Source organism: Panicum virgatum, chromosome 7K, assembly GCF_016808335.1.
Source record: "Panicum virgatum strain AP13 chromosome 7K, P.virgatum_v5, whole genome shotgun sequence".
Taxonomy (NCBI): domain Eukaryota; kingdom Viridiplantae; phylum Streptophyta; class Magnoliopsida; order Poales; family Poaceae; genus Panicum; species Panicum virgatum.
Window position 1 is genome coordinate 51,333,168 of NC_053142.1, and position 17,455 is coordinate 51,350,622.

Sequence of the window (17,455 nt, forward strand, 5' to 3'; positions counted from 1 at the left end):
AAATGTAGATCGTTTTGACTTTTTTAGATTCATAGTATTTGCTATGCACCTAGATATAACATATGTTTAAGTACATAACAAAATATATGAATCTGAAAAGTCAAAACGACCTACATTTTTAAAACGAATGGAGTAGTACTTTTGTAGAAGCCAATCAAAGTCCTCGTTCCACTTACGTTGCACAGGCCATTTAGGACTAGATCGCTGGCTGGAGCATCTTAGTTTCCTAGGTCCAGGCTTCTGGACGTCGTAGCAGAGGCCAACAATTTCCAAGAGACCGGCTGGTTAGATCAGCGTCAGCCTTCCATAGGGCAGAGGTTATGTTCCGAAATCCCAACGCTTGCTGTTATTCCCTCCGTCCCATAATATAGATATTTTAGCTATGTATCAGGTTCATAACATCTTCCATATATATCTCGATAAGTACTTGTTCATTCTATGTATATGGACAAGGATTTATTCAAATACATTAGAAATGCTATGAACATAGAAATCTAAAAATGTAGCTAGAAATACTTATATTTTGGGACAGAATGAGTAGTATACTATAACTTTGATTACGTTCAGAAATGACCAAAAGAGACAACTCAATTTGGTATCAGTACGATTTGATTCTTCTCGAAGACGCAGAACAAACTTTTTTTTAGACATTATTAGCTTGGAATAGTATATTTTTGTTCTGATGGTGCTAGCTAGAGAACATTTAGCATTCGATGCTGTAAAACAATGGATAGATTATTCGGTTCCTCCTCCACTGTTGTTTACAGAATACGACGTCGTTCTCTCAGGATCCATCGAAATTCCGTCCACACCCACACCCGTTGCAAGTCGCAAGAGAAGAGTGAAGAATCCGCAAAAAGTTTGCGGTGCCCCAACGCAAAATTCCCCAGCGCGGAAACTGAAACGACGGTGGAAAGAGTGGCTCGCCGCTCGCCGGCCCGGCCACGCCTCCCAAATCCCAATCCTTTTTATCGCCGTTGAACCCCACAGAGAACTTCTACCCTTCTTTTCTTTAAGAAAGAAAGGAAAAAAAAAGAAAGGAGAAGCTTTTGTGAAGCCCAATTTCACCGGTGAGGAGGCGACGTGACACGACACCACTAGCAGAGGAGCTTGGGAGAGGCAAAGTGGTTAACGCCGCCGCCCAAGCAGGGGCCTAATCGAGTGGGTGCTTGCTAACCGAGATCTAAGGTCAATCTCAATGGCGATTTTATGGAGAATTTTATAATATTAAATTATCAATTTTGCTGATATGGTAGGGAGAGAGGGGGATGTGGTTTCATTAGATGCGAGAAGAGTTTAATTATTATGAAATTCATCTGACACAGTTATTTAATTCTCAGTTTAAATAACTTTAGTTATGAAACTTTCACCGAGACTGGCGTAATAATGGAGGCGGTCACCGACCGTGGTGGAGGAGGTTAATGGCGCATCCTTGTTAAACAAGCTTTGATGATGGTAAAGTGAGGGAGGAAGGGATGGGGTCTAGTGCTGTCTGATGTTGGCTTTGACAGGGCGGAGCGGCCGGCACCGGCGGTGAGCTACGCCGGAGCCCGGAGGGACATTCTCAAGTGCCAGGCACGCGTACGCGCAAGTGGCCGCGTGGTGCCGCCGGCGAGACGGCGACGAGGAAAAGGCGGCCGTAGGCGGGGTCGCTGGCAGCTCACTCATGGCCTACGCCGGCGCCTTTTGTTCTTGTAGCCAATCATAGTCCCAGGTGGCCTGCAGCACCAGAGGATAAGCGCTCAACGTCCCATCCATGCCCTTTGTAGCCTAGGGCCCTTGAATTCCATTCCATGCTAGCCAGCCACTTTGTCTTTGAGGTTGAACCCAAGCACCGTTGGAGCACACCTGAATCATCATCAGATTTAGAAGAGAGAGAGAGAGAGAATCGAAATTGGAGAGAATAACTTGGGTCGTCAAAGTACAGGCCCACAGAAAAACATAGCCCAGGCCCATAGCAAAACACAAGCTCGGCTTAGCAGAGCACCAGCTCAGCCCACAGGAGATATATTCGATAACAGTTTATTACCACGGACTTTAACCATTTATGTTCAGACTTCAGGCCGACGGGGTGACTTCTCACCCAGGGAGATAAACCCCTCGATCCCCACCTGTTTACACCAGTGCCCCAAAACAGCCAATTGGAGGAGCGACACTATGCTTCAGAACCCAACATGGAATGTACACTTCTTCTTTTCCAAAAAAAAAAATGTACAGAACTTGCCGCACATAATCTAACGCTTGCCCTTCTCCTGCGGAGTTGATAGGGCGACGGGGGTATCAGCTGCACAAACGGCATGGCTGCTGCCTTCAAGGCCTGCCCGAGGTAGCTTATTCTGTGCAGCATGGTCTTTCGGCTCCCCAGTTACTGCAGTGTTCCGCACGCAAGCATTGGTGTTAGTGCATGCGAATATCTGAAACAAACGCTAGTTAATTACAGCATATTCCAGAGTGAGTTTTCTAGGACCGTACTTGGTTTGGGAGCATTTTGAATCTTGGTGGCTTCATCCATGGCTTGAGGGCGATGGCTTTCTGGCGTAATAGCAGCTGTGAGAGATTCATGGCGCTTTGTCTCTGCTCTCGATGCCGAAGGATCATGGCCTTTTGCTGTCATACTCAGTGTGAGAGAATCACAGGGGCCGGCGCTCACAGATGGTGAATGTCGACGCCCTGCAAGTAGCCTTCATTATCAACATTGGGTAGGCAACAGCGTCTTTCGCTACCACGCATGATGCATGGGCTTGAGTTGAAGTTGATAAGTTGATAGTTCAAAGGCTTACCAGGTACGTAGAGTGGAGGTCTGGCAGCCGATGTTGAACTGTCTGGACCTTTCCCCGAATGAGGGACGGTGCGTTGTGATGCAATACTCAATGAAAGAAATTCCTGACCTCCAGATGTCATTGGTGCTGGTGCAGAATCGAGGCATTTGGAACCTGCACCTTTTGAGTTTCTAAGTGCCAATGTTGGCGCAACAGATTCACAGCCCTTAGGACTAGGAGAAAAAACTGGAGTCAAAATCCCAGGGCTCTTCGAAGTATTAGTTGGTGCTGGAGAAGCACAACTAGGAGGGCCTGTGGTTGGTGTAACAGAACTGCAAACTTCCATGCCAAGAGATGCAGAAATTTTAGAAGTCGTCCCCAAAAGACCATCACGACTTATAGGTGGCATTCTTGTTACAATAGGATCTTGATACCTCGCAAATCGGGTTGCAGAGTTTCCCAGTGATATTACTTGTCTAGGATTGCCTTTGGATTCCAGCCCTTGAGAAACTGGGCATTTGGCAGAAGCAGAACTAGATATTTTTGGCACAGCACATGGTGTTGGGCAGTCATGGCCTTTGGGCACTATATCAGTAGGAAGGGCACCACATCCTTCGGCGCTAAGAGCACCGGAATGTTCAGCCATAGAATTTGGTGCATGTGAATCAGCATGGTTACCAATAAGAGTATCCCTGCTTGTCTCTTTCAAGGATAACTGCTCTGCTGCAGTTGGTGTTGCAGGATCACTAGACACAGCTTTAACAGAAGACTTGTACCATAGTGATGGCTGCAATAGACCACAATAAAAAGGTCATGCTAAGAACATAAACACGGCAGCAAAGAAAGGTAGCATAGTATCACACGGTTGGTTTCATATACTCCCTCCTTCCACATTTGTAGGGCGGATGAGCAAAACTAACTTTTCTAGAAATAAAGGGCTACACTCTACACTCTACACATTCAAGAAAAAAAAATCGAATTTCATCAGAAGGGTTGAACATCAGCTGCTCTCCCTTCTGGACAGATAACAGCTGACAGATAACAGGGGTTGGTCTTTATAAGCTGGAGAAGGCAGCTTTCTATTATATGTAACATCCCATCATTGAAGACAGGGATCTATATAGTAAGTGCATAAGCATAGATGCAAGCTGTTAGCAGTGCACATAGCAATCAATACGACATTATTTATGTGTGAATGCGCAAGCATATGTTGGTGCATCCTTCCCATATAATCTTGTGATTGTATACAGTAACAAGCATGGGCCTGTAGGATTTTCTTAATGTCAGTGTGAAACAAGGAACATGCATACTGCTAGAGACCTACACAGTAATGAAGTTTATCCAAGGCTTCCAAAAGTATTTCCTTTCCAACTATTATCATCATCTTCCTCACCATTTCTTCACGAGTTATTTTACTTTCCTGTAAAATAGAAAAAAAAATTCAGTGCCCAACACTCCAGTCATAATCAATACCAACTGATGCAACATAACTTGTTGAGCAGATAGTACCTTCAGCTCCTCATAATGATGGAAGAGCAGTTCCCTTGCTATGGATGATATATTGTCTTGAACTAATCCGAACAGGACTTTGAATGATATCCATGGGGTAGTTGGTCCTTCACCTATTTCGCATGAAGCCTGCGTACAGAAACCAAAGTAAAACTATTGGTCATAATAATTGGGCAGCGAGGTTTTCCCATTGTGATAACTAGACATGAATCTAATAGCAAGTTACAAGATTAAGGTTGCCTCACAGCTCGAAGAGTAGAAATATCCACTGCAACTTCCTTTTGAGATGGGCGAAACCACATTCCTTTCAAGTGAAGTAAATAACCTGAAAATAAGTGCATCAGAAAGAAGATTAACCCCACCTATCTTCATATGACATGATAAAGGTCTTAACTCTTATTGATAATCTTACTTCGAACGTCCGGGGAAAGCTTGAAACTAACAAGATATTCTAAACGCATGTGAGTGCTTAGATGTGATGGCCACATCACGTAACACTTTGGGTTTAGACAATCATCGACACCAGAATCATATATATTGCTGCTTGGAAACAATTCCTGAGATCCAGGCTCCACAGCTTCCGTGTTGCCCAATATCACTTGGCACAGCAATATATACTGCACTCCTTTTTCGTCAACATCACAAAGACCGACACTGGTAAAGGATCAAGTGAGGTTAATGTACTAAAACATTGTGAAACAGAGTAGTCACGCTAATTGAGTTAGGAAAGCACACCTGGTAAATGTTCGGTTTTCTGGTGAAAGATAAACACCAGCACTCAAATCTGACTTTTCAGCAGGGTTTCCAGTGATACCCAAACCATTAATCAGAATCCTGACTATGTCATTCTTCCTCGATCCTAGCCATCCATATCTTACATTTGCGTCACCACGTTTTTCTTTGGTGGACACTATCTGTCTTTCAAAAGCTTGAAGTCTACACTGTGCAGTTATATCATTCGGAGAGTAGCGGTAGACACGAAGTATATTCTTTGGTGTTGCAAATGGGGCCATACCAGAGAGGAAAAGGTCCTGGACAAATAGAAAGTCTTTGCTGCCTCTTTCGACAGATATGATCTTCTTGCGTAATATGTCCGCATTGGAAGGTTTTTGAGAAGCTGGAAGGCTAGATTCAACAACAACCTGCTTCACCACTTCAGGTGGAGAATTCACAGCCTTATCCAACATAATTCCCTGTACAGTGCCCTGAGCATTAGCAGCATCCCCTTTGACCATATCATCAATTTCCTCATCAAAGAAGAGAGAAGGAGAAAAACATTTGCTAGTATCATCGATCCAGGCAACAGATCTCTGCTTTCTGGATTTTAGATTTACCATGGTCATTGACAAGAAATCAATTAGAACAGGATCATCATCCATCACGGAAACAACACTTGATTTATTGCCACTGAATTCTTCAATCAGGAACTTCATTATTTGCTCAGGAAAATTGTGCCAAGAACCTTGTTTGTAATACATGATACGCTTTGGCACTCCACTCTTCAGGAAATTGACACAATCATTGGCAAGGTTAGGTCGTATGCAGCAGCAGTTGCAGCGCTTGGCAGATAAATCAAATGAGGGGCCATTCTCTGCTTTGATGCGACGAGATTTACACTCCTTCGACAGGCAATCTTCGACAAGTTTGCGCTTCAAGCACTGGGAGTTCGATTCTCTCGGAGATGCCATGGAAGGCTTTATTTCCACCAAAGCAAACAAACAGGGAAAGTAAAAGAAAAACAAACCCTATTATGATACAAGATTTACAGATCTCCCTCCATTTTAACTCTCAGCGGTAGAGAATAACCCTGTAAAAGGTAATGAATGAATGACTCATATAGACATCACAAAACAAGAATTTCAGAAAAAGAAAAAAAAAACTCAACCACGATGAGTAGATGTCCCTCTGGCTGTCTGAACAGAGAGGATTGCCCACACAAGCTGCAAGCACAGCTAGGTTCGAACCCGGGTAGGCATGTCTCACGTTTTGGCATTTGAGAGTGCAAGAGGACAACAAAATATCATAAAGTGTTCACTGAGCAGGTGTAGATAAAATGAATTTGACTCGATCCATTATGATAAATTAAGTTAAGACATCACAATTAAAAGCTTTCTAAATAATTTAAATACATGGCATGTCAATGTAAGGGATTACTTGCATATTAGTTTCAGGAAGAATTGCTAATGAACCAAGAAATCCATTTCTATAAGTATCATCACATATTTTCCTGAGTCCTGACTCATTTCTTTTTCTACACCGAGACATAATTAAAAATTTTAATCGTAACATGCCATATATATAACTACTTACGGACCAAGTAACCATTTTCGGCATAAGCACATGATCGATCCCACCCACCACCCCCACCAGAAAAAAGAAAAGACAGAATTGCTCACAGCCTGTGACGTCAACCCATCACGTGGAACAAGTAACCAAAATTGGAATTAATATAAACAACATGCAGAAACAACAGTAATCAGCATTACAAAGAAATAAACCTGGCAGTTCGTTTGTGCATTCACTGCAAGATGCCAAGATAGAATGTATATTCTAAAAATCTCATCTATGTACAAAGAAGTCGCATGCAAATATTTAAAGGAAATTACACCTCTGCTAATACCGAACGATAGGACCGGCAATGGAGCTTGTTGCTTGGAAACCAAGAAACACTACACTGTAGCTACTCTAGTAAGACATTCTTGACAAAATCTCTCTGGTAAAATAACAAGCTAAAAAAATATGTAAGGGTTGCTATATCAATCAATTTATCTAATGTCCCCTAGTCAGCAACTTGCGGCCCAAGAAATCCAATTTCCAGAAAGTTTACAGTACCAACCATCCAACCAATCTGATTTAAGTTCACACTGACAGTACTGCAGCATGTGCAATCCACTTAACAAGTAGAGCATCAAGTAGAGCAGCTGAGAAATTGAATTGGCAGAAATAACATGCAGAAACAACAAAGCAGAGGACATTAAACTTACAGAGCAACAAATACAGCAGCTTTTAAAACTTACGCCCAAGCTCAGAAAAAAATATCGTGTTCCAGCCGAATTTATTCAGCACGCAAGCATCGAAACATTTAAACACTCATCTTTGAGCAGACAATTCACATGAAATTCCCAAGGAAATGCCACTTGACCAGCACAATCTAGTGAACAGTTTCCTTCTTACATGCAGTTCTCCGGCGTGTTCGAGAAAAAAAATCTAGTGAAAAGAGATAATAAAATACCCGGTCCCCGACGATCGTAAACTTATTCCCAGAGATCGGCAAACCATATTCACTTGCTAACACTCCACAGTGCACAGAACAAGCCATTGCAACTAGAAAAACAGTAGCAAAAGAGCACAGATCAACACGAAACAGGAATGCGACAACATAAATTCCTCCGTCTATAAGTCTGAATTCAGAACAAAATCGAGAATCATACAAGCATCCAGTAAAGCTAATCCAAACAGAACTCTCAGAGCAACAAATCCTTGTAAGGAATCAAGTTCAATCGAAACATCTACACCGGCGGATTGCCTATACAGTATACAGCACCATCAAACAAAATATTTGACGATGTAAAAGAAGAAGGACAGTCGCAAAACGGATGAGAGAAGCAGGGATGATGGAAGAGGTGCCTACGAAGGGAGTCGGGTCTCTCTAGATCCCCATTGCGAGCGGCCGGGGCGAGGTCGAAGCGGGAGGAGGTCACGAGGGTTGCACCGAAAGGAAACCAGCGGTGGCTCCCTCTCTCACGCCCCCACTGCTTTTACGGCCGCGTCGGGACAAGGGGGGTGCCGCGATGAGACCGGGAGGGCGAGGCGAGCAGAGCAGGCGGCGGGCAGGCAAGGCTCCGGTGAGGCGGTGGGGAGGGGAGGATGGGATGGGAGAGCGGTGGGGCCTACTAGTATAGGTTGGATAGGGACGAGGGCCTCGGCTAGAGCCTAGAGGGGGGCAAACTTACAGCGAGGGCAAGGGCAACTGCCGTTTCTTGCGGCGGAAGCGGACCTCGCCGACGGCCGAGGGAGGAGGGCGCCCCGCGTGCGTGCCTGCCTGCCGTTGTGTTGCGCGTGACTGCCCCCTCGCGCCGCGCGCCGCGCGCCGCTAGGGTTACTGGGTCCGCTCCGGTTGGGCCTGGGATGCGGCTGGTCCGTACGTCACCTTGGTGCGTTGGGCTGAGAAGAAAAAGAGGAGCTCCGAGTATGATGATGGGCCGGGCTCCATGGCTGCTAGCCTGCTTGGTAATGGGCCGGATACGAAATCACGGCTCGGCTGGTTCCAAGCTCGCATGTTTTTTTTTTTTGGGAAAGGTTCCAAGCTCGTATGCTGCTGCTGCTGCTCGACTGATTGCATCTTTGCTAAACGCTGGCGCACAGTGACCAAATGAATGTTCGCCAATTGCCATGGAGGATGGTCCAAGTCTAATGCTCGCATGCGCGTGTACCATGGTTCCATTCGTGCAGTTCAACTTGGCCAGCCAAATCTCAGAGACAAAGGGCCGGCCGGCAAAACAAATCCAGTACTACCATGCGTACAGATTGCAGCAGAAAGGGTCACCGTCTCACCGATGAGAGGCGGGCGCACGGCAGAGGGCAGACGACGGATTTGCCCGTAGCCGTTCACTGCTGTTGCCTCCGGTTGGGCACTTGGGGGTTGGGCGTGGGCTGTTCGGTAGCGTTGCCGAGCTTGGACACCGGCTCTGGCTCTGCACGTCGTGGCGTAAATGGGGAGCAGGCAGCGGCCGTTGCAGCGCAATGAAGCAGGGCCGAGCTGGACGCGATCGGCCATTCAAGGATCGCCGACGCAGACTCCACGACGCGCAATAATTTCCTCTAACCTTTTACAGCTGGGGGCGCTGGGCACCGCAGGAAAAGGGGATCACTGGATCAGCACAAGGAAAGATCACTGACCCGGTGAACCCAGGCCCCAGCTCACTGCAACCACAGCAAAACCACTCAGCAGGCATCACCAAACACCAATGGCTCCTCTATCTCCATAGACTCACAGGTCACAACAAAACCAATCTCTATACATACAGATGATGAAGAAGAAGCAAATTTGGGAGGCAAGGGGCTGCTGCTGGAGGTACAACGAACACCCAGGGGTTGAGCAGCGTCTCACTCAAAGATAATAACCTTTTTTTGGGGAATCTCATAGATAAGAACCTGGCTGGTTGCGTCTGCATCTCGTTGCTGCTGTCAACATGTGCTCCTCTCCCCCAAACAAAACACAAGCAAACTCAAAGCTTGGAATGTACTGCCGCCGCCAAAATAAACAGTGTCTGCTAACGACTACGCCTCCGCTTTGCTGTTGATCCCCAGCGTGAAGTATATCAGTATCGTCGTCCCCACGCTCGACCTGTTACCACAGGAGAAACAATGTCTAGTCAGACGTCGAAAAGCAGCCACCTGAGACTGGTCTTATCGGCAGGGAAACAACAAGGTAAATGTCCAGCCGTAGCCTTCTTCAATTCCATCAATATTAAATAGTACTGCTATAATGATGCAGTGACATGGTACATTCATCGTAACATCCCCCCCCCCCAAAAAAAAAAAAAAAAAACGTAACAAAGATGCTGATATCTAGACAGACAATCTCTTTGGTACATTTAGCTTTTTATGTCGGACCATGCATTATGCCTAGAACCCAGATGATCAGGAAAGCAAATGTGAAAAATAAGTCATACGCAAAATGTTGTGGTGGTGGCGAGCTATAATGATAACTAAATGATGAGAAAACACACCGTATTTGTCCAGTGCAATCGATCGGCACAGAACAATGCCAGAGCATGGACAAGTGGGAGCCAGATATCAGACATGACGTTGAACATTTTCTCTGTGTATATTAAACCCATTTATTCATTCAAACTAATCTCAGGACAAACAAGGAAGAAGAGCCCGCCGACAGAACAGGTTGACATTACAAAAGAAAAGCCAGTTATAACATTGCAAAGAAGAGAAGAACTAGACACTTACAGCGTTGCAAAGAAGAGAAGAATTCTCCGAGGGTTGATAGCTGTGAACCGGTTAAATCTTTTGTTCCTTCCTTCCCCCGAATCGATAAGAACAGGTGTGCAGGGAGTACAGTGTGGAGCAACCATTGCCTTGTTCTGAACCAGGGGCTGCTCCAGTTGAGATGGCACAACTGCAGAGAATCAGATTCAACAAAAACATAAATACCAATAGTTATGGCTGCTAAGTACTGTCTGCAGTACAGTACTGAGAAAAAAAGAAAACAAAACTACAGCGATAAGACAGAAGTTCAACTTTCTTTTAGCTTAGGAAGACCACGGCAACATTATACTAGCTTAATGTAAAGCTGTAGGAAAAAAATGGTAGTTATCAATTTGACGAACATAAGATATAGAAATATAGAAAAAAATTTACTGTAAAAAAATAGGGTCAATCTTATTTAGTAAAACAATTTTCTGTGAAGAAAGCCCAACATCAGCAATAAATGTCAACAGTTTTTTGTTAATCTCTGATCCACACATGAACCTACTGGATTTAAAGGCACATATGAGTAGCCAATGCATGGTTAAACAACATAAGCAATTTCCATAGCTATCAAGAAGGTCCAAACAGTAAAAAGAAAGAAACATTGCCTTCTTGTTACCTTTGATGCTAAGTTTTTTTGCCAAATCCTCTTGTTCCTGCTCGTCACCACCCCTCCTCTCGATGCGATTTGAACCCTTACGCGATAAGGCTCTCTGCAGGTAAGAAAAATGAGGCTTAAGAAACTCAAATAACTATCATCTCTTCACTGGCAGTATGAGGACATACCGTCATTTTTGGACTTCCAGAGCAGCATTTATCAGGTGGTTGAGGCAGGCCCTCAATATCCAATACAACACTGGCAGTTTTGTCCATGCTTGTGATCTGAACCTGCAACACAATCTGATCAATTCAGTGATAAGTACAATCATCTTCTTCCCTTAGCCATAGGGCATGGCCATCACCAGCTTGTGAGCAGTATTATTGCACCATCTCATAGTGCACTAAACAGAAGGCATACATTTAAGAGAAATTTTACAGTACTTGGAAATTTTAGGAGCCGTTGAGGGGCCCAGATCCAATGGTCAGAAAGGAGGAGGAACCTATTATGAAGAACCAACAACGTGGACCAGAACCTATTATTACGTGGGCCAGGAACCACTTATGAAAATAATGGTAGGGATATTTTAGTATTTTTCCTATCCCTTTTGCTCAATAAATAGAGAACGCTTTCCAAAAAATCCATTGAAGTCACCCAATCTTCGTTGCTGCCGACGCCGGCGGCGGGCCGCGAGCAGACCCTGCTACCGCATGTCCCTGATCCCAGGATGGCGGCGCGGCACGGGCGGGGCTCGTGGGAGCACTGCACCGGGGCGCGGGGCGGCGCCGGCGTCGGGGATCGCAGACGGCCGGGAGGCGCAGCTAAGCTGAGTGCAAGGCTGGTGGGTGCACGCCGCCGGCGTGTGGGCACAGGAGAAGCCATCCCAATCTATTTAGTGCTCACATGACAGATTACTAAACTACCCCTAATTATAGAAAAAAGTAGCTTCTACATATCAACGACTCTGCTTTTTTTAGAGGGGAGGAACTAGAGGTTCCTCCCAAGCACCGTAACAACTCTCTACATTTAATCGAGGTACCAGACCAGTGGTACAATGGATATCATGATTTCTCGTAGTGATTTCACATCTAGCAGCCACGTGATAGACCAAATAATTAACCCTTATTAGGGCCTCCTTTTCTAGAAAATTGTGGCCAGTACCAAAATGCTCGTCCTTCCAATAAGCTTAACAAATTCCCCTATGTGGGCCACGTCCTTCATAATAAGTTTACCAAACGGAGAATAATGAAGAAAGCAATGCACCCACTACAACCGAAAAAAGAAGCGAGAAATCAAAGGATGGACCTGATTTGGTCTTATCCTGCACAAACAACCAGCCGCTAGAGTTTTTTTAAAAGAAACTACAGCTTTGCAACCGTCTATTTATGATCCCATTTACGCAATGTGACGAGCAAAATGTGACAAGTGAATGGCAGAATTAACAAGTGTGAACAGAACACTCTGTATTGGACACATGCTCTCAAGTAAGCTGCAAGTATGGATGCTAGAACAAAAGCTGCACAAGTTTGTTCTTTTGCTTTTGGCTAGTCGTTTCTTGGGTCATTGCAACCAATGAGAATTTTCAAAAGCGGAGACAAGAAATGGGTCAGATCTTAAAGGTACCTGTCCAGTCCCTTTTCTCCCACCGGGCTCCCTCGAACTCTCGAAGTAGATATGAACCGTTAGTTTTCTCCACTTCTCGGCTGGCAGCAGTCTTCTTATTTTTCCAAACCTGAAGACGTAGGCCCAGAAGTTAACCACCAGCCCTTTTCTTACTGGAAATGCAGAAAAGAAGGAAAATAAATTGCTAAGCCGGTGTGCAGCAAATAAATCTGCAATAAACCGGATGGACTGCAGTACACTTACGAGAAAGGAAAAAATTGTAATTTTGGAGGGCTCTGAGCAAAGAAAAGATCACGCAGAACAAAACAAGCAACCCAACAAAGAACGCAATGGCTTTCTTACCGCGAAGGAACAAGTCAACCCGAGTCCGGATGGATGTTCGCTGCACGCGAAGTCCAGGGGGACCGGGGACGACGAGGGGAGTAGGAACACTGGAAGAGGCAGAGCTGTGGTGTAGCTGAATGATGCCTGAGTCGGGAAGGTGGAGGCGTGCCCGGCGCCGAGGGCGGGTGGGGAAGGGGCTGAGCGCGGGTTCTGCCTCCCCTCGGTCCAATGGCGCAATTTTATCGACGGATCGGAGTCGGAGAGGAGCGAGCAGAGGCAGACAGAGCGGCGGGGGAGGAGTCGGGAGGTGGAAGAACAGGAGTGGGGAGCGGTTTGGTCTAGCTCACGAGGCGCTTCCTCTCGCCCCAGTCCCACTCACAGGCCACGCGCGAGCAGACCCGGTCTATGGACCTGGAGCCCAAACGGCGCCGCGGAAGCAGAGCCGGGGAGGGCTCGCCGGTTCATGCGCCGGGTGCAGCTACCCCTAGCGGTGGTGGTGGTGGTCTGGGCGGGCCTGCCAGGTGGGGCTAGAAGCCGCAGCACGGGCGCGGCGACCGAGGCTGCGAGCGCTGGGGCGGACGGGAGCGTCGCGGTTTTGGCTGCGTGCGTGTCCTCGACGAGGAGACTCCCGGGCCCACCCGCTACCGGACGCTGTTGCCATGCCGCAGCAGCCTGTAGCAAGTAGCAACGCCCACGCACGGCGCCGGAGGAAGGAACATCTTGGCACTCGGCAGGCCGCGTGTCGTGCCGTCCCGTCGCGGGGATCGACGCCGGCCAGCATCCCGGCGACCGACGCTCGGATGGAGAGGCAACGCGACAGAGCTTGGCGTGAAAGGCGCCGCGGCCGGATCTCGCGTTCAATCGCGGCCTCACGGGAGCACGAGATGCCCAGCGATGCGCCCCACCAACCGGCCCGATCCAGCTGCCCTACCGCGCGCACCGCCCATCAAGTGAGTGACGAGCCGCCGGCCGGCCGGCCGGCGGTGCCATGCCAACCACCGCGGCGCCGCCCGGCCAGCCGTCTCCTCCTCCTCCTCCCATCGGATGGCAACCTTTGGCATGTAGCTATTTGGATATCAGGCAGGCCTCCAGCTCCGACTCCGAGGACGAATTTGCAAACGAGGATCATCGCCGCCTCACATGTCACTTGTACGCGCATGTGTAGTGGTTAGCCGTGCCAACCATGGGGGTTTGGAAGCATTCGTGCTGTTTCCTGGATCCTAAAATCCGAGTAGAGATCGAGGGGCAGTTGGGGTCTCTCCGTGCTCGTTCAGGTCTGGATGCACGTTTGATATCGGTAGCATCCTGGCTTCGTCCAATGTGAGGAAATCCGGCTGCTCTGTCGCTGTTTGAATCCGGGCGGTTTGGATCCAATCGCTGATGGTTTAGTGCGAATTGAAACTACCTGCCAGTCAAGTGGGGGCCGAATTCAATTTCTGTCTCAAGTCTGATTAATTCATCATCGACGAGCAGCAGTACTCTCCCACTCACGGGTTGGCGCCGTTTTGGCCGCCTCTGAAGACTGCAGTTGTTCTTGTTCATCAGACTGGCGCCACGCATGGACGCTTGCTCAAAAGTACAGCGTACGTATCGGTGTCGTCCCGGTCAGTAAGTATGTTCTTCGACCTTGGGTGTGTTTAGATACCCCAAACTCCTTCCAACTTTACATCACATCTCCATCACATTGAAATATTAAATATAGCAAATGACTCATGCATGGAGTACTAAATGTAGATAAATAAAAAAACTAATTGTATAATTTTGATGTACGTTGCGAGACGAATCTTTTGAGCCTAGTTAGGTCATAATAGAACAATATTTACCACAAACAAATAAAAAGTGATACGTTGTGCTACAGTGTTTTTTGCAAGGAACTGAACACAGCCCATGTGAGCCCGAAAATTGCGGCGGGGGCGCCGCCCGGCTGCGCCCTGGACGGGGACGCCTTCCTGGTTAGCGATGGAGAAATGCAGCAGAATTCCACTGTAGGCTACGGGCACCGGAGCAGAGCAGAGCAGCATTGGTCCAAGCTCTCTGCCCAACGCATGTTCTCCTGCTTAACTTGGCTGGTTTGCTGGCTGTTGCGCCCCTCTGATCACACTGAAGCAGAAGAGCTCAAGTACAAGGCTACTCTGTAAATTAGCGTTAACCACAGCTGGCCTGGCCTGTCCGGAGTTAATTAAGCCTGTATGGCAGAGCTGCTCGGCAAGCCCGGGAGGATCCTCTGCAGTACTGCTCGGCAAGCCCGGGAGGATCCTCTGCAGTACTGCTCTCTGCAGTTGAGTCACCGACATGTGGACCCGACTCCACACGTCAGTGAGGGGGCAGTACTGCAGAGTTGGTTCCCGGCAAGCGGCGTTGTCCGTACAGTTCTTTGCAGGAACATAGCCTTCAAATAATTTTTTTGTGTGTGTGACAGAACTGCGATATTGAGAGAATATGTATTAAGACAAATCCGCACATGCCATTTCCAGTCACTATAAAAACTTACTGTAGATCATGTTAAGCAACCGAGCCAGATGTCAGGGCTTCTCTGCTTGAACTTAAACTGCCTTTCTTTAACCTTGAGAAAAAAAACCCCAAGATTAGCATTTCTGGATAACATTTGACATCGTTTGGATCAACCATCAAGGTACCGCGACCAATAACATTTCATTGGGGAGTCAGACACAGCTCTATTCGACATCATGGTTGTGTTAGGTTGATCTCCTAACTAATAGGCCCAACGGCCTATTAGGCCCTTAATCCGCGCCCTGATCGGGGGCGTCCAACCCTTAATGGTTGGTGGGCCCCCGTTGCGCTGCGCTATAAAGAAAGGTGGAGGCCGGCGGCACACGGTACGAGGTTCACCAGTGCGCCGCCAAACCCACCGAAAACCCTAACCCGATCTGAGGGTGCGCAGGAGCAACGGGAAACTGCCGCCTCTGCTCCACTGACGTTTCCTCCGCTGCAGCCGACTCCTTCCCGCCGTCACCGCCACCGTCCTCGACACCGTCGGCCCGGCGTCGACCTCTCTGCTTCACTCGTCGCCGCCCTTGAGCGGATCTCCATCAACGAACCCGAGATGGCCGCTGGATCGAGCTCAAGTGTTGGTGGTGACAGTCTCTCTCTCTACTCCCTCACTGCGTTCCTTATTTTACCGGTTATGCAATAGATCTAGGGTCTCTTGTTCTTGATGTAAATAAAAGAAGATAAATCTTACTCGATCTGTGCACTGTGTTGATCCTAGAAATTCAACAATGCGACGGCGGCATTGTTAGACTCTTTAGATCGACTAGGAGTAGATCGGCGGGATCTTACTTTAACTGAGGAAGACCTCGCTGGTGGCCGCTGCCGTTGCCTTCGCAGGTTCGTTGGTGAAGCTCTGCGCACGGGCAGCGACGGTTGATGTAGCAGGTCGCCGGAGTCGTAGGGGGCGACGGGCTCGCGGTGGCGATAGTGGCGCAGGGGCGGTGACGTCCTCACTGTGTCGAGGACGGTGGCTCGGTAGGCTTCCCGCCTCAACAGCAGCCCCCTCTCTAGATCGGGTTAGGGTTTTGGATGGTGGGAACACTGTGGCGGCCACGAACCTCATGTCATGTGCCGTAGTCCCCACCTCCTCTATATATGGCACTGCGCGACGGGGGCCCACCAGCCGTCTATTGGGCTGGGCGTCCCCGATCAGGATGCGAGTCAAGGTTGGCCCAGTCGTTGGACTGGCCCGGTGGAGATCAATACTAACATTCTCCCCCTTGATCTCATTTTTGTACTTTAAAATTTCTCAATTTGAACTTAACTCTTTACTTTCTCTTTAGTTGCTTTGCTATTGGCCTCATCTCATTGCAGATCAGTACGTAGAGCGTGCCTCATCATGACGGTTATTAGTTACTGTCAGACTAAACAGCCACAATGTACCTTTCTGTATTGAAACAAGACCTTAACCTTTCTGTATTGAAACAAAACCTTAACCTTTCTTTGGGCCCTTTAGTAATCCAGAAATCGTAGGCCTCCCGTAAAACCCATGTCGACTTGGGCGGTTGGCCTTTGGTAAGCGGATTCGCAAGCACTTGCTTGATACTTTGATGCTCCATGATTTCATATGATTCTGGATTTTCTCCTTTGCAACATATAACCCATTGTCAATGTATTTGGCAGCACACTTGACATGTTGCAATAAGAGTGAAAACATTCGAATGGTATATTGCTGTTGTCAACCATTATCAATTCCGGGTAATGGTTTTCTTAACCATTTTGCCTGTCCTGTAGCCTCATATAATGCCAAACTTTGGGTACACAACCCATGAATCACAACTATTTTGCTTTGGAGCTTTTCCACAATAAAACTCCAAGCGCGAGTGTTAGCTACTATTGTGGGCTTCACTAAACATCTCGCCAATACTTAATTCCTTTTACTCACATCCTTTTGAGAGTACATGTTCCTTTCTTACTTAGCATGAGGCTGACAATGTTTTGCAAAATTGCAAAACATTCTATAACTCCATTCCAGTGATCTATTGCTGGACTGGACTTCTGCCAAAATGTCCCGGATACTTGCACTATATCAGGGTAAATTCTTTTGAGCACTAATTTTGCTTCCAACAGCTGAAGCACATGGAACCTTTTTCTTTTGATCGATCATATAACGGTTCCTGGAATTCTGAAAATTCCAAAACTATTA

The 17,455-nt window shown here is 47.2% G+C and overlaps 2 protein-coding genes across 8 annotated transcripts; both read right to left on the reverse strand.

Annotated features, from left to right (window-relative positions):
• Positions 1 to 2,008: 2,008 nt before the first annotated feature.
• On the reverse strand, positions 2,009 to 8,332 carry LOC120642835 (inactive poly [ADP-ribose] polymerase RCD1-like). Of its 4 annotated transcripts, none has more exons than XM_039919445.1 (9): positions 8,222 to 8,332; positions 5,004 to 6,075; positions 4,681 to 4,922; positions 4,514 to 4,593; positions 4,269 to 4,397; positions 4,084 to 4,179; positions 2,781 to 3,546; positions 2,473 to 2,670; positions 2,009 to 2,368 (listed from the first exon to the last, which is right to left on the reverse strand). In XM_039919445.1, the coding sequence occupies exons 2-9, from the start codon at positions 5,954 to 5,956 to the stop codon at positions 2,235 to 2,237; spliced, it is 2,598 nt and encodes an 865-aa protein (XP_039775379.1). In that variant the 5' UTR covers positions 5,957 to 6,075; positions 8,222 to 8,332; the 3' UTR covers positions 2,009 to 2,234. The 4 variants fall into 4 exon arrangements, with proteins under 4 accessions (XP_039775379.1, XP_039775378.1, XP_039775376.1 ...); XM_039919444.1 differs by having other exon boundaries at positions 7,900 to 8,327; XM_039919442.1 differs by having other exon boundaries at positions 6,154 to 8,327.
• Positions 8,333 to 9,222: 890 nt separating this feature from the next.
• LOC120642836 lies at positions 9,223 to 13,118 on the reverse strand. 4 transcript variants are annotated; one of them, XM_039919450.1, is made up of 6 exons: positions 12,817 to 13,118; positions 12,475 to 12,626; positions 11,040 to 11,153; positions 10,873 to 10,966; positions 10,233 to 10,401; positions 9,223 to 9,615 (listed from the first exon to the last, which is right to left on the reverse strand). In XM_039919450.1, exons 3-6 carry the CDS (start codon positions 11,124 to 11,126, stop codon positions 9,549 to 9,551), a joined length of 417 nt encoding a protein of 138 aa, XP_039775384.1. In that variant the 5' UTR covers positions 11,127 to 11,153; positions 12,475 to 12,626; positions 12,817 to 13,118; the 3' UTR covers positions 9,223 to 9,548. The 4 variants fall into 4 exon arrangements, with proteins under 4 accessions (XP_039775384.1, XP_039775383.1, XP_039775382.1 ...); XM_039919449.1 differs by having other exon boundaries at positions 11,040 to 11,141; positions 12,817 to 13,110; XM_039919448.1 differs by having other exon boundaries at positions 12,475 to 12,583; positions 12,817 to 13,109.
• Between the last annotated feature and the right edge of the window lie 4,337 nt (positions 13,119 to 17,455).

Bases quoted from the DNA above. Each gene is read 5' to 3' on its own strand.
- LOC120642835 (XM_039919445.1), bottom strand. From the start codon at position 5,956: ATGGCATCTCCGAGAGAATCGAACTCCCAGTGCTTGAAGCGCAAACTT. The intron at 4,594-4,680 runs GTAAGATTATCA...ACTTATTTTCAG, and splicing joins GCTTTCCCCGGACGTTCGAA to GTTATTTACTTCACTTGAAA. The intron at 2,671-2,780 runs GTAAGCCTTTGA...GGCTACTTGCAG, and splicing joins ACCTCCACTCTACGTACCTG to GGCGTCGACATTCACCATCT.
- LOC120642836 (XM_039919450.1), bottom strand. From the start codon at position 11,126: ATGGACAAAACTGCCAGTGTTGTATTGGATATTGAGGGCCTGCCTCAA. The intron at 10,967-11,039 runs GTATGTCCTCAT...TCTTACCTGCAG, and splicing joins CTGGAAGTCCAAAAATGACG to AGAGCCTTATCGCGTAAGGG. The intron at 10,402-10,872 runs GTAACAAGAAGG...GATTCTCTGCAG, and splicing joins AAAAAAACTTAGCATCAAAG to TTGTGCCATCTCAACTGGAG.